Source organism: Pinus tabuliformis, chromosome 8 (assembly GCF_031772625.1).
Source record: "Pinus tabuliformis cultivar Carrire ecotype Pingquan chromosome 8, CPIR1, whole genome shotgun sequence".
NCBI lineage: Eukaryota > Viridiplantae > Streptophyta > Pinopsida > Pinales > Pinaceae > Pinus > Pinus tabuliformis.
This window is the reverse complement of record NC_142294.1, coordinates 1494243385-1494269700: the sequence shown is the minus strand read 5'-3', so window position 1 is coordinate 1494269700 and position 26316 is coordinate 1494243385. Positions and strand designations below refer to the sequence as shown.

The window sequence follows — 26316 nt, the reverse complement described above, 5'->3', positions numbered from 1 at the left end:
CTAATGAAGTTAGTTAAATGGGTATATTAGCATTTTTTTCCCTAGAATATTTTATTGGGGGAAGTTGAGGATCTCAACCAACTTCTTTTTACTTTTAGTAAGAAAGTTGTTGAGAGTCTTATTGAGCTGAGACACACATTATACTGCACAAGATGAAGTTGATGTGTGATTTCATCCGTGCTCAACATGGAGTTGACATGTGTCCCTCTTAAAATAAAAGTAAAATATTATCTAAATAGAAAAGAAATGTCGACCATTTTAAAAAAGCAAAAATGAATATGCATGTTTAGTTAGTTTTGATTAAAATCATTATAAAACATCAATAATCCCTACCTCACTATGGTCGTTGCATTTGTTGTTGTTGCACGAAGATGCACATTCTATAGCCGAATATGAGGGTGATGTGTGATTCGTGTGTGTTGAACATGGAGTTGACATGGATCCCTCTTAAAATACAAATAAAATATTCTCTAAATAGAAATGCAATGCGGCTATAATAGAAAACAAAAATGAATATGCATTTTTAGTTAGTTTAAATTAAAATCATTATAAAACATCGATAATCTCAAACTCACTATAGTCACTCAATTGGTTGTAGATATTGCAATCCAATGCAGTAAAAATATTTTACTCACTCTCAGTGATAAATAAAATATTTGGATGTCCACGTGATGTAATATAATTGCATATAAACTTTAAAATGATACAATGTACTTAGAAGTAAAAAAGGTGTGAGTAATATGTTTAAACTTTATACATTTCAACATAAGATTTAAATAAACTATTTGAAGATCTATCGACTTCATATATATCTATGTATAGAAAGAAAATGTTAAAAACATTACTGTAATGTTGTATATACTAAAATATTCAATGTCCAAGAAAAAGTAATTGAAAGTTAAAAAATAAAATAATAAAAGATGTCAAAGTACTTTCTAATAAGAATAATAAGAGGGTGATGCGTAATTCATTTAATTCTTAATATAAAATTGATATGTGACATTTAAAAAGATTCATAATAATAAAGATCTCAATGTGGATCATAATCAAAATATTTTAATATGCAAGATTATCATATATTGGTGTATACTTAAAATTATATTAATAACAAAAAAATCATTTTAATGTGAACAATGTAGTCGATAGATATCATGTCTCAATACACATGTTATATAAAATATTTTAATGTCAACTATATATTATTTAAAAAGAACTATGTATATATCTGAATATAAAGAAATTGAAAAAAAAAAAAACTTGTATGGTTAAAACATTTGAAGTAGTCTCAATTTTTTGTTTTTTTTTTTTTTTTTTTTTTTTTTTTTTTCCAGTTTCCCCTAAAATCCAACAAAGATTTTTTGGACTTACAAGTTTAAGTTATGTACTTTATACGACATTAAAAAATACAATTTAAACAATGAAAAATTACACATTGTATATTTATTTATTTTTCTATTTATTTTACTTGAAATGAAAGCATAGGAAACCTGGAGTACTTCAGCACATTTTGTGGATGGTAAATTGTCGGCCCTGATTACAGGGCCTTGCCACAAAGTAATCAAAAAGAGTTAAACTCGTGATTAGCAACAACTAACAACAATATTAAAGAACTTCATGTCACTATAGAGAGAGCCACTATAAATTCACTCGAATCTATCAAGGGATGTGAGGGATGTAATTTTTTTCAAATTTTCCACTCTAAAAGTGGTTTGCACTTGAAGAGATTTTATATCTCTCAACACATTCTAGATTTTTGCTTAAGATTGATCTATATTGGTTTAATTACATTACTTGGAAATAAAAGTAGATCTTGGAAAAAAATACTATTTTGTTGTATGAAAGAGGTGAGATAAAACTTCTAAAAGGATTTTATCTCTGCAATTGAAACTAGGGAATTAATGAATGAATGAAATTGTGAGCAAGCTAGCTCCAAGATTTAGGCGTTATGTAATTTATTACATTTTTCTACAATTTCTATTTGTGTGGATACCTGTTCTAAGCACAGCATTAGAGGTTCTATTTGTACGTATGGATCACAAATACAAATAAACTGCCTACAAGGGGTGCATATATCTTATTAGAAAGATTTAGAATAGTTGTTTCCTCCCTCTTACATCAATTTTGCATCATTTACTTTTAAGATAGAACATAATATACTCTACATCAATTGATTAAGTACATTATATATATGCTTTGCAGGGGCCACCTTTGAAACTGTTTGAAGCATTGGATATTTTATTGACCCTCTCCACAATTACATTTGCAAATCAATAAAATAAGTTAAGGGTTAAGTTATATAAATCAATTGATTACTTCTTGTCCCTTAAATACTTTTAGAGTCAAATTAAGGTGGTAATATAATACGCCAATTGGTTACTTATAGGGTTCAATCTTTTATAGAATTCCCTCTGAAGTTGATATAAGACTTAATTTACTAGTCTCCCTTTCATCCACCATTCCCCAAAAATACATTTCATTCAATTTTCCCCTTTTATTCTAAGTTGCTAAGCTTGCTTGGATTCTGACTATACATTGCATACATGTTAAGTTTAAAAACCCATAGGGAAGCCTCCCTTGGTTATGATTTTTTTTACCGCGGCTTGAAATGTAGAGGATAATTAGTGGGGTAATACTGGCCAACCTTGTACTTTCACAAGTGTTCACTTAGATACTTAGGACTTTACATTTTTGCAGACAAATTGTGGCGTAACAATACCTAGTGTAAAGCAATTGCTATAGACTTAGAGTTCTTGAACTAGTATGGACATCAAGTGAGGTCTACAATATCTAGAACATTATAGAGGAATCCAACCCAAGAACTCAATCTTGAGACCTCCTACATGCAAGTACAATCACTCAACCACTCAAGTTATCCTAGTGAGTTTACCTCTTGCCACTTGCTAGGTCTTTGGTGGAAAATAATTGGTATTGATAAACCTAAACATAATAGAATTATCATCAAAATATTAAGTTAAAGCCATAGTTATTTTAATTTCTCATTCTTACCAATATTTTTCAACTCAAAGTGTCCACATCACCTTCCAAAATTAAATATTTCCTAAGTGACCCCACCTACATTTTGCTTGAAAATTCACTCCAATATGCACAACCCGTTCTAAACACAAAATCCCTTGAATGACATTGTATTTTTCCACTATAATATTGAACATTTCAATAGAAAAATACAAAGTAAGATACTTGATTCTTTTTTATCACATATTTTTATTCATTTGAATCTTTCATAATTTCCTTCTATTAAACTAGTACTAGAATTTGAGTTCAATTTTCTTGGTGAATACCAAACATGGATCATGCACTTGTATAGTTGGAGTTGAACAATGTAGAAGCTATTAAATCTCATATTGTATGAAGTTTCACATTATGATTTTCATCACATCTTATAGGGTTTGTAGCTAGTGACTATGGAACTTTTGGATGGATTTGGGGTACATACCTTAATGGAGTCTCTTCTCTTTTTTATACTATATTATTCCATGGAGATGTTTGTAGGGGGGAACTCATTTATTTATGGTGGATGTTCATTGTTGATGGCCATCCAACGATTTGGTCTTACTTTCATATCATTACTTGATGGTTCATTCTTTTGACATATTAATGCTTGCTACTTCATGCATCATATATTTTTGGAGGTTCCTAGTGACTATATATGATGGTATTATGATATTGGTTTATCAATAGTAGGGGGTGTTCTACATGGTCCCGTTTTGTTGCATGTATGGTGGGTCATACTTCATCTAATACTAGGAGCTAGCATTTTTCTTACATTTTTCTTCCTATGGTGTTGGATGTAGTATGGTGATACGCTTCTCCTTGGTGGGAATATTGATTTAATAACGTTGGCACCCTTGATGACGTATATTGTTTCATATGAGCTTGGGGAGTGGAGGAAGGTTACTACATGATGATCTAACATTTCTAAATCCTAATGATGTAATAGTCCCGTGATGGATACATGTCTTACATTCAAGCCTAGGCTGAGCCTACTATTTTATTCTTATCTTAGTAACGTGGTGGGGATGTCATAGGAGATGTAACTTATTTTACATAGTAAAACACTTTGATGAAGCACACCCCTTCTTTCACACTCATGTTGATGAAAATCACATATTTTCTTGTTTTTTTTTTTACAATAGTAGTCATCCCCTTAGACTTGGTAATTTGTTGGGTTCCTTGTTGACATGGTGAGAGGATATGGAGGATATGGTCATTGATTCTTACATTCATTGGATGTATCAAATTTCACAAGATTTGATGAATTATAACCACCTTAGATCACATTTCATTATCTATTAAAATAGTTGACATGACCAACTTTGAGGTCATTGCACATTTAAGGAATTTCCCTTGAATAATATTATATTTTATGAGATTTTAAAAGGCTACAAGACCATTGACCAACCTTCTGTGGAGCATTCCACCTATTGGTACCCTTGCACACCTTTCTATGGATTTTGGTGGTGGAATTCCCCACTCTAGTTCACATGTGTGAGTAGGTTGGCACACTTTTCGAGGGTGCACCCCTCTATAATTAACTGAGCATTGATTATTGTTAATTACATTGTTGTTGACTCGTTGCACATTTTTGGAGGGTTGTTATCCATTGTAGGATGTTCTGTGGATTTTGTTGTGTGGGCACCCTTTCCCTAGTTTCTATCTTTGACATATGGTCAACCACTTTTCTTAATGGAATTCCTAGCTTTGTGGTGCCTTTATTGCACATTTATTCATGCATTTTTTGGAGCAACCTACCTTGGGATTCACACATGGAGGATTATTTATCTACTCTATTTTGAGGAGGTGGTTGAGGAGTGTATTCTCGGGGGATTATTATATTTTTTTCTTCACTCATACATCTTGGAGTACACACATGGTGACTTCTTCTAGGTGGATCATATTAATGTATTATTGATTATGTATCTTAAATGACACACTATTTAGGTAGCTTGAGTGGGCCTACTGGTTAAGAGCATTTGTTTCCTCCTAAGAGGTCACAAGTTCAAAAACAAAGCAAGGTAGAGTATGTATGCCTTCGTAGACTTAGCAGTCAAATCACTACATGAAGGTGGGTCCCTTGTCCCACAAGCAAGGGTGTGGCATACACCAATATGGTGTATGGCTTGGCTATGACCTTAAAATTGAATAATAATAATTATTATTATTTAATGGAGAACTTCAAAGACATTCCCCGCCTTATTGATCTATTTTTGGAGATTGTTTCTTAACTAACCCATTACGTTATTATTGTTTTAATTTTCATGGTCTTAATAGAAAATACTTTATTTTAATGTAAGAGAGATGAAAATCCATCTATATAACAAAGGAGATTACTCTTCATTCATAGAATATTTTGGAGATAGAGAATAGGATCTTAGAATTGAAGGTTGAATGGATTTTATTGTATATCACTGAACAAAGTGAATAGAGTTTTTGAAGACTTAATAAACAAGTGAAGTGTTACATATATTTTGTTGTAAGGTTTATTTCATGCTCTTCAGATGTTGTGAATTTGTTGTAGCAACCTCTTGTTGTCATGCTGATGTGAAATCTTATTTACTTGGGAGTAACTACATTTTTGGAACACACCCCTCATTTATTTGTCAATTTGTTTCTACATTATTTTTCTTCATCTACAAAACCTAGTTGTTGAATTATAATAATAATTAAGCTAACAAATAATCACCTTCATATTTGTGCAGTGAGTGGTAACCCTAGTTCTCTGAGAATAACTTTCATACTTATTTTCAACAAAAACTTACGGAAAATTGTTTCAAATCGAGTTCCTTTTACATTGAGTATATAACTAAATGCTATTAATGTACCAACACTAATCATTTTAACTATTAACATTGGATGTGTCAAATTAAGTCCTTTCTTCCTTATAATTCCTTTCAATGAAGTAATAGTTGATTATGGAAAATTAAGTCCTTTCTTCCTTATAATTCCTTTCAATGAAATAATAATTGATTGTGGAAAATTAAGTCCTTTCTTCCTTATAATTCCTTTCAATAGAGTAGTAGTTGATTGTGGCAAATTACGCCAAGTAGATTGATAAGCATTGGCTTCATTTCACATTCTTTTCCTTATTTACCCATTACTTTATTTTTCATATTCCTTTCCCCAATTTCATTTACATGTATTATACTACAACAACGATAGTTTAATCAAGGCTTACTTTGAATTTTTACCTTAAACCTCCACTCCATAGCCTTGACACTCCTAACTTAGGGAATATCTCATTGTGTTGAAGAAAAGAACTTGGTTAATTGCGGAAAGATTTTCTAAGTTACAAGAAGCTATCACTAACACCTTGGTCTTTGGGACTTTACATTTTTTTTTTAATAAAATCTATGTTAGATTGGCTAGTTAAAGCATAGGGACTTTACTTTATTGACTAATGTCTTACACATTCACACATAAAAACGGTTTTTTTTAACTATGAAAAATAGAACATATATATTATAAGTATTAGGGAATATATAGAAAAATAAGGTTTATAGGTATTTTAAGGTATACAAAATATCAATAGAAAATATCTATTAAAGATATCAAAAACTTTTATTAAAAATAACAAAAACTCTTATTAAAAATATTTATTAAAAAAATAGTTAGCAAAATTAAAAATATTATTTAATATCTCATGAACACAATTATTATGACATGCTATATCATTAACACAATTATTATGATGCATGTTAAATAAGTAAAAGCCCCATGAGTTAAGGAAGATGCTCCTTTTTCTGCAAAAGGACATAGATTACCTTGAGATTGAGGGAATCCAAAATATAAAAGAATTAATTGAAATTGATGATGTCATAAGTCTCAATTTGTATAGCTTATATAGTTTTAATTATACATCAATTTTGGACATATACAATGATATTGACGCAGGGTTACCCCTGCTTTACCCACAGTTTGCATGGATTATGCAAATAGCCTGTCTGTTCCAGGAATTTTAACTCTCTGCTGAGTTGAATCTTCAATACTTTAGGTTTAAGGCCCCCTTTTATACATCTCATGGTTAATGATTTATTAACACCCAACCATATCAGGACTTATTAACCCTTATAAAACTTGATTAATGTTAATATTGGACTCATACAGCCCCACTAAGCCCTCATTAAACCCTAGGTGCATATATATAAACTTCCCCCTCTTTATGCATTGGTTATATACGACTTAGCACATAAACCCTTTATCCTTTGATAATGGTGGACTTATATATGAAACCTCATATATCTGCGTTAAACCCTTTATAAACCATTTACAAAGGAAATATATGAAAAACATACATTTTCCACCTTGGTACGGCTTCTGCATAGATATCAATGCTACACTTTATCACAATCGTAATCAGGTCTCCGCGGGATTCATTAACACAAGCTCTATTGCATCTGATATGTGATATCGCAATATCTGATCTGCCCTATAAGTTATCGGGTCAGCCCTTATCACCTTTCCACAACGCTGTACTCGATCTTTGAAACGTCGATCACCGATACCTCCGATCAAACAAAACTTGTTCGACAGTCCTTCATCGTTGATCTACACTTAGTGGATCCGACAGTCCACGGCGATTTCGTATGAACAACTTATGCGAGGGTTAATGCCTTTTCGGACCCGATGGGAATTATAAACTCCAAACTTATAAAAGTTAGGGTCTGCTCCTTACGGTTAACGCTCGATTAACTTACAGCCCAATATCCGTTGGATGACAAGTTCTTCAGATCCTATGGTCCAGATCGATACCCATTTTCTCTCTCCTCCAGTACTTAAATTGAATCTCTGCCATTGATATTCTTCCTGATCCGATGGTTCACACTTGATATCACTTGATCACAATCAGGAATTGCTTAAGGCCAGGGTTCGTTCACTTATAAAGTTGCAATGCGATATGAATGTTGCGATATGATCCTAGCCATTGAACAATAAGATCCAACAGCTACGGTGTAACAATTCTTCATCCTTTTGTCTACCTCTTTACTTTGGGTTTTCCATCGTTTCTTCAGTTCTGTGCTTTTGGGTTTTCTTCAAAGGTTCTTCCTTTTGCTATTCTGTTGCACACTCCTCCTGGTTAACTTTGTGAGTTCTTTACTCATGAACGATTCAACCATTACTTGGTTCTACAATCATTCAATGCCCATTAAGATCCTCTGTCTCTTCTCCTCTTCTGTGTATTCACATCGACTCTACCTGCACACATATTTATATGAAATTCCAATTCAGTCATCACTCATCATTCAACACTCAAACACATATTTGAACTTAGAATTGAGTTGATTGTATTAATAAATATAAACAACGATTACATAATGAGATCTTTGTCTCTCTGGCCTGATTTTCTAATATCAGTGGCCTATGTTTAGACTCTACCCGTAGGCTTAAAACCACTCTCTAGCTATCTATCTATCCTCTGACTAACTTCTCATCATGCCTTTTAGGCTTACATTTATACAAAGGGATTCTAAAACCAATTTCTGGTTTAGATCCGTAAACTCCTCAACAAAATTCCTAAATCTCTTCCTCATTCCTAAAATTCATGAGCTGACTCCTAATCTGAGTTTTACAATTAATTCTCAAACCTATCATCACTCAACTATCTTAAATCTCTCATGTTCCTCTACATTCGAAAACATTTACAATTATGCCTCACAATATTCAATTAAATCCTATTCTCAGTAAAATCACTCAAAACCCTTAATAATTACATTAATTCAACACTTAGGAAACCAACTTCCTTAAAACACAAGACCGCCTATGTCTACTAAAATACAATGATTTTCTTTTACCTGAATGCTCCTACATCAGACTCCCAAAGTAGAAAATTTTCATGATCTCCTAATCATGTGTCTTCATATGTTGTTAGAAAACCTCCAGGGTCCCAAACCTTAGTTTGTAACTGCCTAAATGCTTTGCTCCTTTGTTTCTATTGTATGTCAAATGTCTTCTACTCCATCTTCTTCTCCTTGTCAATCAGGTTCATACTCTGATTGATCATCCTTCCTGCTGCTATCATTTTCCTCCCTATGGTCTATTTCATCATTAGCTACCATAATTCTTCAATCTCCATCTCTAGCACATCCTTGGACTAGTCTATACTTTTCCACTTACTTCTGCCTCTTTCTCTTTGTTTCGGGTTGTTGCTGCTATCCACTAACTCTTCAAATTGTTGTTCTTCTCCTTGAAGTTGTCAAATGCTATCACTTACTCTTACTTATTCTTCGCTTATTCTAATTGCCTCCCTTTCATCCTTACCCTCTGTGAAGATTATCTTTGTCTACACTGAATCCTGACTTTCTAGGATTCTCTCCAGCAATTGAACATCTATGTTCCATGGATTAAATTCTTCCATTGAATCTTCTTCTTCCATTTTTATTTGGTTGCTCATTTATGCCAAAATTCCTCCAGCATCTGCAACTAAACCTGCACTCATAAAACATGTTATAATGAAAATCATAAGGCTTTTGTGCCTTAACTCCCTTTGGCAACACATCAGTATGATGCTATGATTTTTCATTCTCTATTAGCACATCAGTATGCTGATTTGAATTCCCAACAAAATTCACGAGACTGTCAGCTAGTTTCTCCTCCATACATCTGCTTCTATGATGTCTCTCTTCCCTTGTCCACTGTAGTGAACTCCTTCCTCTGCAATCACACTGCGATACTCTAAATTTTCTAGCAAATACTCCAGCAATTCAAGTTCTTTGTGACACTTCATATGTACTTTATCATTACTTATGATTCCTACATTTATACACAAATTATCAATTTGAAAATTATAACGTTCAACAGTCTCAACTGTTGCTTAACATATCAGCTCTTCAGACTGAATTTCATATCCTTCTTTCACAAGAAATTGTTCCTGTGTTGTCACAGTTTCAAACATAAATGCATTATTAAGTTCTTTCTGCTACAATAAATCACTACTTCTCTCATTTAAGAGACATTCTCCATCCTTCTTTACTTCATAGTTTTTATCTTTTGAAAGATACTCTTCCATCCTTTTGACAGCTTCAAAGGATTGCTCATCCTCTACAAAACCTAATCACATCAAAGTTATTAAATTCAACAATACAAGGTTTTAAATTTTCGTGTTGGTCTACATTTGTCCAACAGTTCAGAAAATCATCAATAATTCCTTCTTCTTCACCTAGAACTTCATCCTACTTTGGTTCACAAATGGACACTTCCATTTCTAACTCAGCTTCTCTGAGTTCTTCAGATCTCAATTGAGCACCCAGTACTTGTTCAAGCTTCATCAACTCTTCTTCTAATTGCATATTCACCTACTGACTTCTCATCTTTTGTAGCCTCCTTTGTAATTTATGCCACCTCACTAGCTTTTTCCTTAACACCCAACCTAATCTCTGGTTTTCCTCAAGTATCATCATCAATACATTGAGTTGTTCTTTCATCTCTGCAATCTCTTTGTCAATTTCATCTTGACTCATCATCTTGCCATTTTCCTTGGCATCCTCTTTATTCATCTTTCTTCCGCTTGTCTTCCTCAAAACCTCTACTATGACTATCAGTAGCCATCTTATTCTTTCTCTTTGTGAGCTCCTCACTCACTTACTATGAGTTGCATGAAAGCCTCTACAATAGCAAGTATACCATGTTGCCACTTGCCTCACCAAGCTTTTCTCTGTACTCAGTCTTTTGGCAAGTCGTTGGTTCTCTATCTCTAAAGCCTCCTTTTATCACTCTTCTCTGCTCCTTTAGGCTTCAACTCATCTGCACCTTCTCAAGAACACAACTGTCCTCTTGTATTTAAATTAACATGAAATACTTAGCTCTGACCACTTCTTATTTCGCTTAGAAAGTCTTACCAGCTTCCTTCATTACCCTTTAGTAATTCTACCCACATCCTTTATGGAATTGCTTTTGTGAGCTACAACAATACCTCTGTAGTAACAAGTCTCCCTCTTGCTACATATGCCTCACTAAGATTCTCTCCTCTGAGCTCAGCCTTCCAACATTTCTCTGGTTCTTTCCTTTGGAACCAATTGAGCACTCCTCGCTCTAGGTTGTTGCAATCTTCTCACCTCCTTATGCTGTCACCTGTGTATCAATGTTACTCAAGCCAAAGATCATTCCCAAGCTTTCAAAAGCTTGTTTCTCAGTTTCCTTTTGAGAATACTTTTATCCTCTTTGTCTAACTTTCAATTGGATTCTTCAGGTTCACATTTGAGTGAATCCCCACTTTCTTCAGGAACAACATCACGGTGTTTTCCTTATGCTACTACCCGTGCAACAATATAAAAACCACATATTCTCCAATCTTCAAATCAAATTAAACAAAACATGTCATCTCACCTTCAAGATCTCTGCATGATATTGTTCCACCATTTACCTGTACTTTGAATGGATTTTCCTCTGGTTCTTGCATCTGCAAGTTCTGTTGCACTTTATTTCTATGTGCCTACTATTTATCAGATTAAAATCTGATCTCCCTTGCATGCATACACATCTTAAATGATATCTCTGTTCTAAGTCCTTTTCTATAGAATTCCCTTACTTTGTTCTACTATCAATTGTTTCAATCACAATTACGCTCTGATGCCAAATAATGCATGGTTACCCTTGCTTTACCCACAGTTTACATGGATTATGCACATAGCCTGTCTGTCCCAGGAATTTTAACTCTTTGCTAAGTTGAATCTTCAATACTTTAGGTTTAAGGCCTCCTTCTATACATTTCATGTTGAATGATTTATTAACATCCAACCATAGTCTAACCTTTATATAATATCCATGTATCGGGACTTTAATCACCCCTTAAACTTCATATATGACTTTATTAAAGCATTTCTTTTAAATCCTTCCTATCGGGACTTATTAACCCTTATAAACCTTCATTAATGTTAATATTGGACTCATACAACCCCTCTAAGCCCTCATTAAACCTTGGCCACATATATATAAACTTCCCCCTCTTTATGCATTGGTTATATATGACTTAACACATAAACCCTTTATCATTTGATAATGGTGGACTTATATTGAAACCTCATATATCCACGTTTAACCCTTTATAAAGCATTTACAAAGGAAATATACGCAAAACATACATTTTCTGCTTTGGTATAACCTCTGCACAGATATCGATGCTACACTTTATCGCAATCGCAATCGGATCTCCGCAGGATTCATTAACATAGGCTCTATCGCATCTGATATGCAGTATCGCAATATCGGACCTCAAATAACATTAACCACACCGTATAACCTATCGGGTCCGCCCTTATCACCTTTCCATAGTGTTGTACTGGATCTCCGAAACCCCGATCACCGATACCTCCGATTAAACAAAACGTGCTCGACAGTCCTTCACCGTTGATCTACACTCAGTGGATCTGACAGTCCACAACGATTTCAGGTGAACAACTTACGCAGGGGTTAACGCCTTTCTGGACCTGATGGGAATTATAAACTCCAAACTTATAAAAGTTTAGGTCTGCTCCTTACGGTTAACGCTCGATCAACTTACGGCCTGATATCCATTGGATGACGATTTCTTTAGATCCTACAGTCCAGATAGATCCCTGTTTTCTCTCTCTGCCAGTACTTAGATTGAATCTACATCGTTGATCTTCTTCCTGATCCGATGGTCCACACTTGATATCGCTTGATCGCAATCGGGAATTGCTTAAGGCCGGGGTTCGTTCACTTAAAAAGTTGCGATGCGATATGAATGCTGCGATATGATCCTGGCCATTGATCAATAAGATCCAACGGCTACGGTGCAACAATTCTTCATCCTTTTGTCTGCCTCTTTACTTTGGTTTTTCCATCGTTTCTTCAGTTCTTCTGTGGTTTTGGGTTTTCTTCAAAGGTTCTTCCTTTCGCTATTCCGCTGCACACTCCTCCTGGCTAACTCTGTGAGTTCTTTACTCACAAACGATTCGACCATTACTTGGTTCTGCAATCGTTCAATACCCATTAAGATCCTTTGTCTCTTCTCCTCCTCTATGTATTCGCCTCGACTCTGCCTGCACACATATTTATACTGAATTCCAATTCAGTCATCACTCATCATTCAACACTCGAACACACATTCAAACTCAGAATTGAGTTGATTATATTAATAAATATAAATAATGATTACAGAATGAGATCTCTATCTCTCTGGCCTGATGTTCTAATATCAGTGGCCTCTATTTACACTCTGCCCGTAGGCTTAAAACCACACTCTAGCTATCTATCTAACCTCTGACTAATTTCTGATCATGCCTTTTAGGCTTACATTTATACAAAGGGATTCTAAAACCAATTTTTGGTTTAGATCCATAAACTCCTCAACAAAATTCCTAAACCTCTTCCTCATTCCTAAAATTCATGAACTAATTCCTAATCTGAGCTTTATAATTACTTCTCAAACCTCTCATTATTCAACTATCCTAAATCTCTTATGTTCTACATTCAGGAACATTTACAAGTATGCCTTACAATATTCAATTAAATCCTATTCTCATCAAAATCACTCAAAACTCTTAATAATTGCATTAATTCAACACTTAGGAAACCAACTTCCTTAAAACAAAAAACCCCCTATGTCTACTAAAATACAATGATTTTCCTTGAGCTCCTGCATCATGCATTTTAAGATCATGGAACTACTTACCAATAATAATTTTTTACATATGTATAGAAAAATGTATTTATTAATATATTTTTATATTTATCTTATTTTTATTAAATTTACTTAAACACTTAAGAATTTTAATATATATATATATATATATATATAAACAAATGTATTTATTAATATATTTTCATATATATCTAAATATTATTAATTAAGTTAAATATTTAATGATTTTGTTGGGTTACACTTAAACTGCTTTTGTGGGAAACTTGTTCCAATGGTTCCCATGTTTCTGGGAGCCTTGGAACTATTTACCTTTAAGTTCCCAAAGCTTTGAACAATTTTTTTAGTTTTAGCATTCCTTCGTGTTGGGGAATACAAAGCCGGTAGAGAAATATGATGAATTGCCCACAAAACATGAACCTATGTTATGATGAAAGGCCAAAGACATCCTTAACACCGATATCCTTAATTGAGAAAGATGGGTTAAGGAACCCTATAGCAGTTAGAGGTAAGGGCGATATCTCCCATGTCATGATAATGAGTATTGTTTTTGTTGTTTATGTATGTATAAGGCAGAAGATTGTGATTGTGTGGACATATTGTATGTGGCAGTCAATGCTTAAACATTAGAGTTGCTTTGTTTTTTCTCTTAAGAATAACTAGAGAAACATATGTAAACTTGTTCCTTTGTATTTTTAAGCCAGATTGTTTCGAAAACTTGTCATGTGTCACAAAACTGATAATAAAACATTTTATACATATAAAAGGGAAAAGGTCAGAAAAACAAATACCCAGAAAATATATTTATATATAAGAGAGATCATATATTTATTATTTATATATTTAAATTGATTTTAATATTTAAATATTTTAATTCAATATTATTTTTTATTATTATATAAATTATATAATTAAAATATACATATATTTTATTTTTTATTTTTTTACTGTATAATTTTTGGGAAACTCTGGTCGTTCCCACCTTCCATAAACTCGTCAACATAGAAATTTTGTATAAAAAAACAATTGCTCAAATCAAATCCAGAAAAAATAATTCCTCAAATCAAATCCAGTAACTATAATTAGGAAAATATTAGTTCAAACCACACGCAGAACAATTGCCAGACATAATGCAAATATGCACAGTAGGCTGAGCCTCACCTGCGCCCTACAGGAGGCTGCAGCATCAGACGATCAGTTGGGGATTCAGTTGCCAAAGCAAGAGCTCCAAGAGTATCCATGATAAGGTTGACCCAGAGAAGCTGCAGAAACGTAAGTTGGGGGCCCCAAGCCATGAGAATAATAGGGAACGGTCAAGGTAAGAAAAGGAAATTGGGTCAAAACCATGAGAATACACGGTTCTATTGAATTTGACACTAACCTGAACAGCAGTTAAAGGAACATCCCCGGATGAAACAGCAGAAACAAAGTTGATTGCAAGTGCTGCAATATTTACTGTGAGTTGAAACTGGATGAATTTTTGAATGTTTGCATACACTGAACGACCCCATCGTACTACCTAAAAACCATGGGAAAACAACTGTAAGGAATCTGTAACTTGTGAAAAAAATCGCATAGCTTTCAAGGACTAAAACAAACATCCATGTCTGTGACAAACCTTCACAACGGAGGCAAAATTATCGTCTAGAATAATGATATCAGAACTTTCCTTGGCAACTTCTGTTCCTTGGATACCCATGGAGAGACCTATGTCTGCCTAGATGCCAGATAATATATAAAATGAGCTCCATCAATATAACTTTATAGAACTGGAAATATTCTTGCAAAGTAAAGACTGGCTTGAATAATCAGAATTCACAACATTATGCAACAAGAAAACCAACCTCTTTAAGTGCAGGTGCATCATTTGTTCCATCTCCAGTAACTGCCACAACGTGACCTTTTTTTCTTAGTGCTTGCACCAAGTGAAGTTTGTCTGTAGGTGAGGATCTCCCCATTACCTGCAGGAAAACAAAATGGTGTTGCTCCCATTAGAAATTTCTTTCACAAGATTCTGTGGTTTTCCTCCCATTAGAATTTTCTTTCACAATATTCTGTTGTAGGCACTTTTTTTTTTCCATTTTTACCCCTGTGTGCGTCTTTTGGGGTAAAGATTGGTACACGCATACTCACACAAATTTTGTCCACAATTTCCCGTCTCTCTTCATCAGTGTAGTTGCGGAAAACCCTTCCTTCAATGATATTTGGCTCTTCTGTAAGCTGCCCTGCCGGGAGGATGCCACATTCAAGAGCTATAGCTTTTGCTGTGTTAATGTTATCACCAGTCACCATGAGAACCTATAAAAATGATTAATAAGAAGATACAAAATTAAGGTGGAACAAGTCAAATACCCAATGCAAAACATTCCAAGCAAGCATGTTCCTTGAAACTCATAAATAACCGCCAATTGAACTGATATATGAGCTTTTGTTGCATTTCATGCCAATAATTCTACACAATCTTCTGCAAAGAATCTTCTACCATGAACCCCTATATAGGAAATACCATGAACTCATATTTCTGGTGTTTTTACTGCACGAGACTAATATTTTATTGACAGTATAGAGGGTTATTTTATCATTAATTATTTTCTTGGTAAATACAAAAAAACATGCCATGTAAATACACTTCATGCAAAAACCGTTCCAAGAACACTAGACCTTCAAGCACACATGATAGTATCTTCAACCATTACCTTCACACCAGCCCTTTGACACTTGTTCACAGCTTCTTTTACATTAGCTCTGCATGGATCCTGCACAGTAAAGAAAAGATGAAAAGAATAACTAGGGGAAATTCATGAGTAAAGAGACATGAATACCGAGGGGAAATTCGTGAGTAAAGAGATATGCTTAGTAGTAGCAAAAGTTATTGACAAAAAAAATAACATGGACCATCTTTGATATTCAAAAGGCTTTTTTTTATTAACACGTTTATACCATATAGAAAATAGCTTATTATTATAAATTCATTATAAATATATAGCTGCTCGATATTTCCCTGAAAGTTTGGGTGGGTGATGAACTCATAGCCAAAAAGTTTATATGGAAAAACTAGCCACTGCTACATAGTTGTGTGATTACAGTTTGGGAACTGTAATAAACTTATAAGCACCTGCAGAAGAAACCACAACTTTTGCCCACCCAGTGGATAGTTCTAAGTCATTCTTACAGATATACCATGAAAAGAATCTACAATAGACCTCAGCATTTGTGTTATACAGGTAATATAAACTGCTCATTAATTGAAAGCTTCCTACAATGGTAGCAGAAATGTTCACCATTAGTAAAATTTTCTATACATCAAGTTTCCAAAATATCCTATAATAAAAGCCCTGTACTGTAGGTCAGAAACATAAAATATTAAGCAATGTCCTCGGTCTATAGTCATGCATTTTCACTGTTTATCATTTTAATGGGAACAGTAATGCTATTATGAGTAATTACATACAAAAATGTTGTATAAAATTAACAAGCTCCAAGTAATTTTATGGATGAATGGGTCATGACCTCAATTTCTTTTACCTTTATCCCAACTATTGCCAGGAGGGTAAGGTTCTCTTCAGGAATATTCCATGATTGGAGTTGATCTTCATCAGCAGGCACACTATGAAGATCATATGTCTTGTAAGCAAAAGCAATGCACCGCAATGCCTCTGCAGCCATCTCCTCAATGATTTTTTTACTTACGTTTATCTGGTATAAAGGAAGCAAGCCGTCATAAACTCAGGTTGACTTGGAAATTGATCAAATTAAACAAGCATATTGGTATTGGATTTTTCCCTCCACAAAATCACATTTAGAAGCCACACCAAACCTCATTAGGATTCATTTCTCGCACAGAGCCAGAACTATCAATCCACGTACTGCAGAGACCTAGTATTATCTCTGCAGCTCCTTTCCAATGTATATGTACTTCAGTTTCAGACTGCAATTATGCATTAACATTTAAAAGAAAAGTAAAAATCCAATAATAAATAGTCAGAGACGATAACTACTTGAATACAGAAAATGGTACTATATTGCACACAGAACAAGATCTGTAGATGCATGAATACACCTGTTACCTTCTTCAGGGCAACACCTCCACGTTTCTTTTCCGAGTTGAAAGTAGAAACATGTAAGAGGGAGGATTTGGATCTTTCGTTATCAAAATTCATTCCAAGCTAAGAGAACATCACAATTATGATCACAAATGAATTGTTGGCTGTTATGTATTTGAACGGAGCGAGAAAAAATAACAATTGAGTAATAAGCTACACTTTTGCATAGAGAAGACATAAATGCACATCATACCTTTAATGCCCAAGAAATAAGAGCCTTCTCTGTCGGTGATCCTGTCACCTCTATCTCTCCACCACCCTAAAATAGATAAAAAAATCTAAGTGAGAAATAGCATATATAAAGGTGGTTAAGACATCAATGGAAGATTCCACATATTATTATTCCTCAGCAGATACTACCATTAATTGTATTACAAATTTGTAATTATTAACCACACAAAGAATCCCAAAATGTAATCACAAAAAAAATAATTCAATAATCTCATGCCATGAAATACAACCATGCTTTTTTGACTGAAAAGACAAAGTTTAAATCAGGTAGCATGCTCATCTTCTTTAATCTTTTTTTACACATCCACAAACAAATTTTATGGGGTATTTCTGGTGTAGCTAGAAATGTTGCAGATTTTGCTTGTGGGAATATATTGCCAGGGGTCTGAAAAGAGACTTTAATTTCAGGGAAAATATCAGCAATTATAAGCTTGGACTTGAAAACCCGGAACTATCGGCAACCTGCAAAATTCAGGCAAAAATTGGAAATGTCCGGAGAAATTAGACATATTTGCAACATCATATTAATGGTCACTTTGACAAAGATGACTGTGTCTGATTCTAACGCTGATTTCTTCACCAGCACCCTTGATCAATTCACCCTATTTGACTAGTATTTATACACAATATGACACCTCAACTTTAACAAATTCGAGAACACACATTTTGTCTTCTATTCTTATCCACATGTGAGAAGTCAAGAAGGCTGAGTTTGAAGGTAGAGAGATTGTTTGATCGCAGGTTAACCATGGGTTTGATTGCAAGAAGTCAATCGTAGGTCTAAGTTGACCGCACGGGCCAGCTGCAGGTCCAAAATTGACTGCAGAAGATAGGTCGACATGGTAAAAAAATGGACCGAAATTCATTATTTTTGGAGGTTTGACTAGTTGGAATTTTGACCAACTTTGACCAAGTTTGATTGGTGAATATACTTGGATTCTGGCACAGATTTGTAAACAATTTTGAAATTGTAAACATTGTTCAAGAATCAATTCCCCTAATAAGAAAAGTTGGGTTTTCTCTCCAGCTTGGGTTTCCAAGGGAAAAATTGCTTCATTAATTATTGCTTTTGAAAATAAAAATTACATTTAATGATCCAAACTCCAATTTTCAGCTACTACTTCCAAGTCTAAAAGTTTAAGTAATTGCACTCATAACCTTACTTTCTCTTTTATAGACTCAAAGGTACAATAAGCCTAGCCACACATATCTTTATTCATTTTCCTCCAAAAATATTTACCCATATGGTTTACATCATCATCTTGAATCATATTGACTCTTTTAAAGTTGATTTTTTGTTTTGAAGCCTATTTTGACCTCAAAATTTCCCTCATGTTAAAACCACTTTAGATATGATCATATTAATTCAATATCACTAGTCTCCTTAATGTCCTAATGCATAGGGAAATAATCCACTTTGAAAAGGTGTTTCTTCTCGACCCCATAATCCCTCTTAGATTCCCCTTGAATCCATCTCCCTTATTAGATTTGACACTAATATCCATTTCCTCCCATTACCTCATTTATATCCCATAAATTAAAAAAAACATTGTTTTACTAGAACTACTTTCACATCACTTCACGCTTCATTGTGTAGGTTTAGTAATCATGCTACTAGGAATATCTTCCTTGAGAAATAGGAGAATTTATCTAAAGTGAAGATAATGGGTTATCTATAATATAGTGGTATGCATTTTAGTACTTCCTTTTTAGTTTGTACCTTATCGATTAGGGATTTTATCATCAATTATAAATTGGGAGGTAATATTTAGGCACTATGGTTGCGAATGAAGTCAATTCTTTGGAAAATTTTGATGATTATGCTCCATAAAAAAATTGTGAGAGAGTTGTATTGAAGATCTCTTTCTCATGAGATGATTTCCAAAATGGCCAAGACCCTTGTCCTTGCAAATTTTGAAGGATTTTTTTGTATGTAAAGTCGAGCACATGAAACATATTGAAGGAACTTCCAAAGCTCATTTTGGTATGAGGTATGATTGGAATGCAAATTTTAAATTATAAAAATTATTGTCTTCTATGTTTTAAGATTTGAAGAAAAAAGCATGGCTTCTATCAAAGGATAATTTTGGGAAGATTTTCTTTCTCATTAGGTATTTTAAAGCATTCATTATATCCATGTAAGTTTAATTTGGCTACATGGACTATCCATGTCCCAAAGATTAATGGAAATCCTTGGTTGGATTTAAGGAACCTTTACTCTTTTATGGATTATGTGGTAGATAATAAGATTGTCCATGAACATATCTGGATGAAAATGTTTGCATATTGCAGAGAATTTTCTTGGAAGAAAATTTGTATAAGAAGTTTAATCTATTGACATATTTAATGCAAGGAAAAAATGTATTGAATTGATATTGTAATTTCATCTTTGAAGAGGTAAAATAATTTCCACATTTAATAAAATAATTTCAAAAGAAATGGATTTATGGTTATGAAGAAGTTGAAGATGCATGTGTTCTTGATATTATTCAAGATAAAATAGGGGATAAAATTTATGATTTCATAATCAAATATGATGATAGTCCTTTCAATGACTTTCTTGTGGAAATAGAAAGAGGAAAATATCCATTTATTTTATTTCACTATTATATCAAGAAAAACATGATGATCCTCCCCCATTAAAGTTTGAATATGAGTCACATGATTCCACTTGTTCTTCTCATGAGCCATTTTTAAAAGAAGACAAAGATGACAAGGCCATTGAAGATCTTGTTGCACCTCCATTTGAGGAACACATTCATGAATAATTCCCTTGTAATGCCATTGAACACCAAACACAACAAGAAAGTCGTTAATCACTTGAAGAACACAATGATGAAGACTATTTTCACATCTCCATTGAAGTCCAAGAACAAGAAGGAGATCCTTAAGTCCATGATTAAGTACCTTGTCCTCCCATGGAAGACCTTGATGATGAGAGTACCCGTGCATCTATTTCTCCTCCTCATGAAGTTGAGGGTTTCGTAAGCATTGGACTTTCTTAAATTTTTAAGTTTGATAATTTATCTTGTTATGATCTTGAGAAGGACAATAATGAAGAAAAAGCCTTAAAGAATCAAGAAATTATATATGCATTTATCCATGACTACATAACACATTGTTACAAGAGGTAGAGGGTGATCTATTGAGTCTTGTGACTATGCAATGCACAATTCAAGTGGACAAGAAGGTTGGTGCTTGGTCAAGCTAGTTGTGAAGACAAAGAAAACTCTGAAATTGGCTAAGTCCGGGATCAATAAGGCAGAAATATGATGGTAGAAGCATGTAACAAAACTTGAACATGATCAAACACTCATAAATGACCAGAAATATGATAGTAATACCCTCATCACCCAAAATAAACATGCATCCATTGAAACAACAACAAAATGACAGTTACCTGCAAGTGCGACATTTAAGATATAACTTTCGACACAAGTGTTGACTACAACAAGAGAGTGTGTGATACCTTAAGGATAGTCCGATGCATGTACCTATGATATATAAAATCCATTAATGCAAGAGAAAGTATGAGAGGTGCCTCTTATAGGTGTTCCATAACTTCCTTTCACAAAGAACAAGACTTTACCTTAACAAAAGATGACACTTTGAATTCCTTCAACAAGGGAGTTAGAAACTTAGGAAGCAAGTATGGGATGACTCTAACAACTAGAAATGATAGTTCACATGATAAAAGGGAGGCTCCAAATTTTGAATATAGGCCAAAATTTAGAGGGTGTTTTAGCAGTGGCAACACTTGGCGATTCATTGCAAGAACCTCAATTTCTCTTTTCAGGTCTAGCCTTATGCATGGGGCCTATCCTTTCAAGAAGTATTGATTCATCATGTATATCACTTCAAATTTCCCATCTATCCTAGCTATAGGAGTGGTATCTCCTATTCCCTATCTCGTCTAAACACGATTACAAGTCTTACCATATCACAATTGTTTCGATTCAGGAGAAAGATAATATATATTCACAAGTTTAGAATAATCAAAGTTTTAGTTCCATATTTGGTGTTTCTCAGCTATTAGTAGGCCTATTTAGTACCTAGGCAGAGTCACTATAGGTACACAAGCATTGTTTGACTACTGGTGAGCATGTTTGGTACCTCAACGAAGTTTCTTGCTACAACTCTCTGCATAGGAAGCCTTTATCTTCTTTCACCCTTTATTTATTTCAATATGCTCACTGGTATTTTATCGGCATTTATATTTTGAAGGTAGAATACGGATCCCAAATTATCGAGATAAAGAGAGTTTATTCCTTCAAATACTATTATACACCTCTATACTTAACGTTCTCGCCTTTAGTTTTCTCCTTTCCCTTCTCTACTCAGCATGCAAAAACACGATTCAATTACAATAATGAGTCAAGGAATGAACATCCTAAAATAGATACAAGAATCATGGTTCTTCTTGAATCTTTCCTTTTGAATGGATCATATTCTCCATTCAGACATCATTGACCTTAAAGATATCAGACCCAAGTAAAGAAGAGGGATACAAATTTAACCAAGTGTTTTTGCCTGTCACAAAGCCCTTTAAAACTTTCTCCACATCGTTAGAACCAAGAAAAACACTTTCACACAAGGTTTTATTTACATAGACTGAACAAAATGAAGAGAGAAAGAACAAGAAATGAAATGGACCAAACAAAACAAACAAAATAGACAAGGAAAGAAATATGTACATAGGTAGAAACAAATCCCTAGGCTTCCATTGGAAATAACGCTTAAGATCTTGGTCATTAACGAGAAGAGAGTCCATCTTCCCATCTAAGGATCAGAGATAATAAGTATGGTGTCCAAACTTGTTATGAACAACAAAGGGCCTAATCCACAAGGATATAAATTTGGTGTGTTTACCTTTCTCTTCATGGGCTCTATCCCATTTCAATACTAAGTCTCCCACACTGAACTCCTTGTTCCTTGCAGATTTCTTGTCAAACCAACACTTGATACGATTCTAATTCATAGAAAACTTTTCTTTTGTTTTTCACCTTTCTTTATCTAACTTAAGAAGGGTGCCTATACTACTATGAACAAAAAGACATTGTTTACCTCAGGATTCTTGAGAGAGCTAAAGGGTCAGGAGATATATGTTCGAAGGAATGATAACTTCTTTTTCATACACAAGGAAGTAAAGGGAGGTCTTCAAAGAGAGTATTGGTGTGACACCGTCATCCCACAAAGCATTCATAAATGTAGTATGCCAATTCCTTTGCTCATAGTAAACAATTTTCTTAATGATGTGAATTAAATTCTTATTAACAGACTAAACTAAACAATTTCCCTAAGGGTATTAAATAGATGTGTGTTTTAAAACAATACCTTTCTATAATGAAAAATCATAAAGTTTTAATGATGAAAAGTAAGTTGCGATATTGAAAACAAGTGACGTTGGAACATCGAACCTCGTAATAATATTTTTCTTAAGGGAGTGGATGACGTCTTTCTTGTTTAGTTGTTTCAACATAATTTATTTATCCCATTGAATAAATCATATTTGGTAGTTAACACATATCAGTTTTTCCTTGATGAATGTGTAAAAATCTGACCAATAACATCCAATCAACATTCTTAAAAAGGCTCTTCAACGACAATGGGCTACAATGGGGCAATTGACCTCTTATCTCAGCTAACACATCTTTGACATACATGAAACTTACAGGCATAGTTGTGTGCATCCTTATGCTGGAAATATGTTGTGACTAATTTTAATTGCTAGCAAAGTGTCAAATCATGCCTCAGTAGATCATGTTCTGGACACAAGAAGAAGAATTGTGAGCAACATGGATGATAATGGTGCGAAGACTTTGGATCCAATTATAGAGTAGCATGTCATCTAAGATGAAGACGAAACCCACCTGGATGGACAGAGCTCCGAAAAATATTTCCATTAGTACGCGGAAGTTTGAAAATGGTCTCTTGGTTTGAGAGAAAGAGCAACTCAAATTTGCATGGCCCAAGTCAAAGTTAGCATAACTAAGGAGGTTGGGGACCCATTTTGGAGCATGTGTCTATTTGGAAAAATGGCCAAACTTTACGGAAACATTGGTGGAACCACTATCCAGTGGAATGGGCTGACGTGGTGTGCCAATAAAGCAATGGGAAAGGTTTTCATTGGCCACAAGTGGAGCCCACAATAACACATAAGCCCGTAGCTGAGAGCTTGGGGATATAACCCTGACAAAACTTAAAATAGGCTTTAAGAGTTTGGGCAGGATGATATGCAATGGGTAGACATGGTCTAAAAGTGGAAGCATGTGATTAGCCATAAGGTGGAGCCCTCATTACAACGCATTCCAATGGAGGAAGGCCGATGGTATCACCCCGATGCAATATTATGGAATAGCTAAATTAAGCAGAAAAACTCAGAGATTGAATTTAGAACTATAGATAAGAGATTGAAGACTTAGAGTACAGATCCAGAAGACTGAAATAAAATAGGACAAAGGAAGAAACCAAGGAGTCATGTAGCAATACAAGAAAAGAAAATAAGACAAAATTAGTAAAGTAAAATCTTTATATGCAGCCTTGAGTATGAATATTGAACAAGTTATGTGAGCAAGTTGAGGTGAAGTTGTTGGTGTTCTCATTAATCAGACATTATTGAAGGTATTAGTGAATAAGGAGAAAACTATTTTATTTTGAAGGTAGAGTTGACATTCATGGTTCTAATGTGAAAATGGATGAAAGATTAATCAATGAGTGTCAAGCAAGTTGTAGCTTGTAGATCAAGGGTTGGTGCTCCTTTGAGTGCGTGCTAGTAAATGTTTGGGGTTCTAGCTCCATTTAGTTGTAGCTGATAAATCAAGGAGGAGAATTGTAACAACAAGCTATAGCTTACCTTATGAAGCAATTTAAGAGCAATTGTTGCAAAATTTGTTAGTTCATTCTGTGTTAATAATATTATTTTATGTCATGATTATTTAGATTAATTGATGAATTACTTAATGGTTTCCTAGTGTTCTTGCACAAGTAAAATAATATTTTTTGAAATTGGTAAAATTCCTACAATACTGATTCACACCCCCTCTCAGTATTTTCTTGGTTTCCAACAATTGGTATTAGATCCAAGTTACTTCAGATCAATTTAACAACTCAAAGAAATATCAAGGACCATGGAAAACCAGGAAGGAGGATTTACCAACAGGGCACCCATGTTCAATGGAACAAACTATGTGGTTTTGGAAAGTGGGGATGAATACCTACATTGAATCACTTGGAGTTGATGTGTGGGATGTTGTGGAAGAAGAATATCAAAAGCCTCCAGTCGTGATTACCAAAGATAAAAAGATAGAGTTTACATGTAATGCTAAATCCATGAATTCCTTCCTTGCTGGCTTATCTTTGTTTGAGATTTTCAAAGTAACAGAATGCACATATACCAAAGCTATCTGGGACAAAATGAGTAGTTTCTATGAAGGTGACAACAAGGTAAAGAAAGCTAAACTCCAATGCTATAGGACACAATTTGAGTCTTTAAGTATGCATGATGATGAAGATATTGCAAAGTACTTTTTAAGAGTTGATGAAGTTGTGAACACCATAAGAGAGCTTGATGAGAAGCTAGATGAAGTTGTGGTAGTTCAAAATGTGTTGAGATCCCTTCCAAAATGGTTTAATCCCAAGGTTCTAGCCATTGAAGAGATTTACAATCTAAAAAGTCTTACTCTATATCAACTACTTGGTATACTTACTACCTATGAGATGATAATTTCCAATGCCAAGTCTATAGCCAAAGAATCAACCTTTAAAGAAGAAAAAAGGTGTAAAGAGGAGAATGATGACTCTTGTTGTGAATTAGATGAAGAAGAAGCTAAATTTTTAAGGAAGCTCAAGTGAGGATTAGGAAAGTATAAAATTAAGCTACCTTTTAAGTATAAAAAGAGGGGTTTTTATGTTCAAGAAGAGAGTTCCTTGAAAATCGAACTTAGCCAATCCTTAGATGAGGACAAATATGATGCAAACCCAAAAGAGTTCATGTTGATGGTAATAGAAAATATGCAAGTCGAAGCCATTAATTATGATGATGGAGAGGGTGAAGTCGACCTAGAAGGAGAGTTGGTAAGTGCACTTGAATAAATAGAAAGGCTAAGGAAGAAAAATAAATCTCTAAGGAGTCTTTGATAAAAGAAAATGTTGATTCTATTGAGCCATTACTCTTGAAATTACAAGAAGGTAAAAATATTAAGGAATCCTTGAACCAACAACTAAATGAAAAGTTTTAAGCATGTGAAAGGCTAGAAGGAGAAATCTTACAGCTAAAGAAGGAATTGGGGAAGGCAAAAACACAACTGAGCTTCAATAAAAAAATTTGGTAAAGGAACCAAATATTTGAATGAAATATTGGAAGCACAATGT

At 34.0% G+C, this 26316-nt stretch overlaps 1 protein-coding gene across 1 annotated transcript in view; it reads right to left on the bottom strand.

Annotated features, from left to right (window-relative positions):
• Positions 1-26316, bottom strand: part of LOC149241482 (calcium-transporting ATPase 8, plasma membrane-type-like) — a 203752-nt gene that overhangs the window by 44205 nt on the left and 133231 nt on the right. The window contains exons 16-25 of the mRNA XM_089370560.1: positions 17909-17974; positions 17680-17778; positions 17430-17540; positions 17138-17308; positions 16309-16368; positions 15746-15910; positions 15457-15573; positions 15231-15329; positions 14994-15131; positions 14774-14874 (exon numbers count right to left, since the gene is read on the bottom strand). Of these exons, the coding sequence (XP_089226686.1) occupies positions 14774-14874; positions 14994-15131; positions 15231-15329; positions 15457-15573; positions 15746-15910; positions 16309-16368; positions 17138-17308; positions 17430-17540; positions 17680-17778; positions 17909-17974 (1127 nt within the window). The remainder of the gene's footprint in view (positions 1-14773; positions 14875-14993; positions 15132-15230; positions 15330-15456; positions 15574-15745; positions 15911-16308; positions 16369-17137; positions 17309-17429; positions 17541-17679; positions 17779-17908; positions 17975-26316) is intronic.